Below are 5,707 nucleotides of genomic sequence, written 5' to 3' on the forward strand. Positions count from 1 at the left end.
AGCAATGTATAGCTGGAGAAATACTGCTAAGGGCTATTCCACACGGGGAGATTCGCCCGCGACAAGTCGCCGCTGTTAGAAAATCAAGAGTAGCGGCGACAAAACGCTCGTCTTGTCTTGCAATAGGCAAGACAGAGAAACGCAAGATACCTGCCACACCAGGCTACTAAAAAGCGCCAGTAGCCTGAAAACGCATGGAGACCCTTTTCGAAGCGACACGATGCGGCCACAACGAAAAAAGCAAATGCATAGGAAAGCATCCAAAAACGCGTGTAGCAAATAGAAGAGGCTACGAACAGCAGCGATACATTACTACGACATGACGCATACGTAATTGCGTATGCGAGGACACGACCATAGATGTCACGGCCGTAGATGTCACGGCCGTAGATGTCACGGCGACAAGACGTAGGCGTGAACGTATAAATCACGGCGTCAACACATAACCGCGAATTTCAAACTTTGTTTGGTCGAGGGACATCGCGGTGCGACTTTTCTCCTGCGCCAACACATTTTGGAAAAATATCTTTGACAAAGCTGTATGTTGATACAGACAAGCTGATTCAATTGGTGGAAAACCGACCTGCTCTCTATATGACAGAGCAACCGTTATATCACAACAAAATTGCTCGGAGACAATTGTGGGATGAGGTGGCGGTTGAACTGTTTGAAGGCTGGGAAGCTCTTTCGGATGTTGAAAAAAATTTGCGAGGTAAGTGATGGCCACAATTTTTAGTTGATATAAAGTTTAGGGTATGTCTGCCACTTTCTTTTTTTTAAAATTGTTATACCGACCGAACCTTATACTGTTATAAGCTTATGTAGGGGGTATGCATACAGCCTGTGGATGTGGTTTTTTTTTTCTATATAGGTATGTGGTAATCATTAGTATGGCTTTTTCTTTTTGTTTAGTACTAATATTTATTTTTTCTTTGTCCCAGTCAAAGAAATGCAAATGCGCTGGAAGCATGTTCGTGATTGCTTTCGTAGGGAAGTGGCTGCCCAGAAGACAGAAACACGGAGTGGTGCATCGCCTTCCAAACGGAAGAAGTACATCTATGCAGATCATTTAACATTTTTACTACCTGCTTTTGCTAAGAGACAGTAAGTCAATAATCCTCCTTATTTTTGGGGGGTCAATAATCCTCCTTAATTTTGGGGGGGGGTTGATCAATGCTACATCATCATTTTTGGTAGCTTATGAAAAGTTTGAAAGTATGTCTCCTTATCAAAACTGTTATAATTACTTATTTTCTTATTTCTTATCGCAAAATTGTTACAAAGTATGTTATTTGCACCTGTTAGCTGTTCTGAGCTCTCTGGCAAAATTAAGTTAGAAGTTAAGTTAGAAACCATTTTTTTAGGCTGTTCAGTGCGGAGAAAAGAGGGACTTTCCAGTACAAATGAGGGACTGCAGGTTGAGTTGTAAAAGAGTTGGGAGGTATGCATCATACTAATCTTGGACTGGGCCTATATAGAAAGAAGATAAATAATTGTTATTGGGATAACATTGTAGCCTTTGATTATATGAACTTCAGGTGGACTCAGTGAACTCCATTTGAATTTTACCTACCCTGGTATATATATATGTATTACTGTATATGTATGTAACACTACAATGCAGAGGAATGCCAGAGTATACAAAATGTATGCATTTAAGGAAACAATGCCTTGTTGTAACAAATTTTTTTTTTTTTCCATTAGAACTTCTAGCAATCTGGATGATGAGGTTCAAGAAACAGTGGATCCTGCAAACAATAACAGAACTGTTACACCAACTGGCACTCCTACAAGACCTAGCACTTCCAGTACCACTGTCACCTCACCTGGCACTTCCAGCAGTACTCGCACTCCACCTGGCACTTTAAGCAGCACTATCACCCCACCTTCACAATCATCTCAATCTGACATCACTCGGGCAGCAAAAAGAAAAAAATCAAACATTTCATATGGTGATGTACAAAATATGCTGTCCAAGTTATGTGATTCGGTCTCATCTTCCAGAGAGGCTTCCCAAGAATCTTCTGCTAAGAGGGCCTATGCCTTTGAGGATTCTCAAGAATTTGCCTTTTATACTGGTTTAATTCCAACCATTATGATGGTTCCTGAGGGGCATAGGCAAATGCTGAGAATGGACTTTTTGCAGTTGCTATATAAATATTTACCCCAAGGCAATAACGTACCAAACAGGCCTCTTATGCACCCACCGCAACCATTTCATCAACCCCCACAATCATTCAGTATGCCTCAAAGTAGTACCCCAAACCCTTATCCTTACCCTTTTCCATACCCTTCGACTTCCCAAGCATGGGATTCCCAAAATTCATTTACCGACCTTTAATAGAATTACTGGTTTGGTATACCATTAACTGTTATGCAGTTTATTATGTTTATTAATGTATACTGTTTATTCAAACAGATTGCACTTTGCACTTTGTCTTTTTTAGTTATGTTTTTGCACTTTTTTCCCATTGTTTTCTAAATAAATGGTGAACTTGTTAAGCTCAATTCTTCCTTGTATCCATATATTTTTATAAAAATGACAGACAGATGTCCATAAGGTGGAAAGCTTTTTACTAAAAAAACTATTTACAAAAAAAAAAAAATTACATAAGCTGGTTTTCCAGGTCCAGCACCCGATTTTTAAGCTGCCGCACTTCTGCCACCAGCCGTGCATGGTCCCAGTTTTCATCGTCTTCTATGAAAAAAAAAAAAAATAGAATTATTATAATAAACTCATGTTGAAGTATATCATAACATTTTTTTATGTGGGGGGTGTGATGTCATCTTGCAGCTACCTTCATCTGATGCACGTGCCTCCTGTTCTGCTACCTCCACTGGCAGCTCTGCTTCCACGGACTCCTCTGCAGCCTCCACATCAGACTGCTCAGCCTCCAGGAAATCTGCCTCCTGCTCATCAGCAGCTCTGGCCTGTGGATGTCCCCCCTCCTCCATATCAGAAAGCTCTGCCTCCTGCTCAACATCAGCTCTGGCCTGTGGATGTCCCCCTGATAGAAAATTATGTAATCAATTAATGGATATATTTAATATATGTATTGTTAAGGTTAGTTTAGAAATAGTAAATACTCACTGAGATGGTGCAGCTGCACTTGCATAACATAATCTGGGTCCCTCCGCTTTAAATCTGACCACAGTCGCTGCAATGTGCGGCGGTCCAGATTGACCCCATGGCGATGCCTCAACCTGCGCCGGAGCCTGCGCAGCAGGCTCTGCTTATGTGCCCTTTTGTTGGGCATCCACACAGGCAAATTGTCATAGCTTTCCGCCTGCAGAAAGCTAGCAATTTCCCAAGTCTGTCCATCAGTAAGGGAGTTCAGACCCACCATTATTGCGACTTTGCAACAAAACAATGACGCAGGCTCTAAAACGCACGACGTAACGCACGACGTAACGTATGACGCATGACGCATACCGTCGTATACGGTCGTATTGTCGTGGCGTATTTTCGTGGCGTATTTTCTATATTCTTTGACGTCTGCGTGTTGTTTTTAGACAGTTCTGAGGGATAGTCCCTCTTTTAACCACTCAACCCTCTATCACATCCCTCTTTTGTGCTGGAAAGTCCCTCTTTTATCTGCACTGCCAGAACAACCAAACAGTTTCTAACTTAATTCTTAATTCTACCAGAGAGCTCAGAACAGCTAACAGGTGCAAATAACATACTTTGGAACTAACTTAATTGGCTTTTGGAAGATAGCTCAGAACAGCTAACAGGTGCAACTAAGGCACTGGGCTCTTACAGTAGCAAAGTAAATTGTCATTTTAGTAACATTTCAGAAAAGACAACTGAGTACACCATAGATTGTGAAATAAACAGTTTTTTATTAATACAATGTAGACAATGAGTATTTTAATTATATGTATCTATGCAACTGTATGCAACTGTATGCAGACTAAATTCGGTTCAGCTGCCATGGTATAGCTCCATCAGGAGACATGAAATAATTTGCAAACTGATCCCGAACTCTCATCCCTCCTGTTGGACCTCTAACAGGGGCCCAATCAATATCTGCAATATCATCAGTCAGGGTGTCTTGAAAGTGATAGCCATCCCTAAGGCGAACAAAATTGTGTAGGACACAACATGCTTTAATTATAATGTCCACAAACTGGGGTTCCAATTGTATACTTGTATGGAACACACGCCATTTGTTTGAGAGAATGCCGAAAGCACACTCTACCATACGTCGTGCTCTTGATAAACGGTAATTAAAAACACGTTTTTAGTTTTAGTCGCGCGTGAGCCAAATCGCTTCGTATTTTACATGCCTGTTTTTCCATGCGCTTTGTCGCCGCTACTCTTGCTTTTCTACCCGCGGCGACTTGTCGCGGGCGAATCTTCTCGTGTGGACTAGCCCTAAGAAAGGCTTATGTACTCAATGGAATCTGCTTCAGTATAAGTCAGTGTTGGATCATTGGTACTTATCAAAAAGAAACTGAGTACTATGCACAAGCTAGGAAATAGATGACTCCTCTCTGACACCTAAAAAAAACAGTCAGCTTTTACTTGTCTTGTAGAGTTAGAAGGATGAAAGCAAGAATTTGATTTGATTTATGTGGACTATTGTGGTGTTGCAAAGATGATTTCAGATTCTAGGATGTATTCTGAAAACCCCAAGAACTAATTGATTGACTCTTAGACCATTGATTGAATCACATTAGGGACAATGTAGACCTGTCAAGAACAGGGCCACATACATGACCTGAAGCAGTCCTCAACCAATGGGTTTTGCAGCCAGCTTGATCTTTATCTTTTGAAGCGTTGTCCAGATACTGGTGATAGAGGCTGTCATCTTTGCATTATGCACTGACCAGTGAGCTGCCAATTCATTCAGAAGTGGGCAAATTGGCAGACAAAGTTGTATTTCTAGCTTTAACATCTGTTATAGATAATATGGAAGTGAGTGATAATCTGGAGTTCCTCGTTCAGACTGGGTTTACAAGTTTATACGGTATGTGAGCAGAGAGGTGGCAAGAAAATCAAAAGTGATGAAGTCAATATTGTTTTCATAGTGTTAAACAACAGTATTAAATGCTACTCATCTGATATTATCCATCAAATATCTGAGCACATACCATACACAGCATTTTGCTCTTTATACGAGTAAAGGTACAGTAAAGTAGAGTAAATAGGGCACATACTTATGCTTTTATTCTTTTGAGCAATAGTAATAACAGTGGCAAATACATACTAAAAGTAATGTTTATAATGAGATTATTGAAATAGTTTTTGCACTGACCTGGTCATGTGAAAGGCTGCCAAGAACAATTATGTCATCCTGGACATCCTTCTCAAACTGTTCAATGTAGCAGGGAATACTCTCCTCCTTGTGGTGGAACTCACTGGCATAGTTAAATGTATCAGGCAGAACAGAGGCAATAATATCTCCTGAAACAATTCCAGTTTTTCCCGCAAAACAAAAAATGTACTGAAAGAAACACAACGCATATACATCATTTAATGCTAATCAGAAAATCAGTGATGTATTGGTATAATTATGAATATTTTGGCACTAGAAGCATATAAATCATATAATATATAATCACATGCATCCAATGCAAAAGACACGTACATAGCGAAACTGATTTGTCAATTTTTCAAATTTGAGTTTTTGAAAAAAATGCGTTTGCACAAAATACAATGAACCTCAAACAGGTTTAGTTTTTTGTGAACACAACGTCCTTG

At 40.1% G+C, this 5,707-nt stretch overlaps 1 protein-coding gene across 1 annotated transcript; it reads left to right on the forward strand.

Moving 5' to 3' along the window:
• The first annotated feature begins 511 nt into the window (after positions 1-511).
• LOC121395125 lies at positions 512-2,499 on the forward strand. Its single transcript, XM_041567731.1, has 3 exons — positions 512-712; positions 942-1,104; positions 1,705-2,499. The coding sequence occupies exons 1-3, from the start codon at positions 595-597 to the stop codon at positions 2,339-2,341; spliced, it is 918 nt and encodes a 305-aa protein (XP_041423665.1). The 5' UTR covers positions 512-594; the 3' UTR covers positions 2,342-2,499.
• The last annotated feature ends 3,208 nt before the right edge of the window (positions 2,500-5,707 follow it).

The sequence above is a fragment of the Xenopus laevis genome, chromosome 6S (assembly GCF_017654675.1).
Source record: "Xenopus laevis strain J_2021 chromosome 6S, Xenopus_laevis_v10.1, whole genome shotgun sequence".
Classification (NCBI taxonomy): domain Eukaryota; kingdom Metazoa; phylum Chordata; class Amphibia; order Anura; family Pipidae; genus Xenopus; species Xenopus laevis.

What these genes read in the sequence shown, in the direction of transcription:
- LOC121395125 (XM_041567731.1), top strand. Translation starts at nt 595, where the DNA reads ATGACAGAGCAACCGTTATATCACAACAAAATTGCTCGGAGACAATTG. An exon ending in TGTTGAAAAAAATTTGCGAG is followed by an intron (nt 713 to 941) that starts GTAAGTGATGGC and finishes TCTTTGTCCCAG; the next exon opens with TCAAAGAAATGCAAATGCGC. An exon ending in CCTGCTTTTGCTAAGAGACA is followed by an intron (nt 1,105 to 1,704) that starts GTAAGTCAATAA and finishes TTTTTCCATTAG; the next exon opens with AACTTCTAGCAATCTGGATG.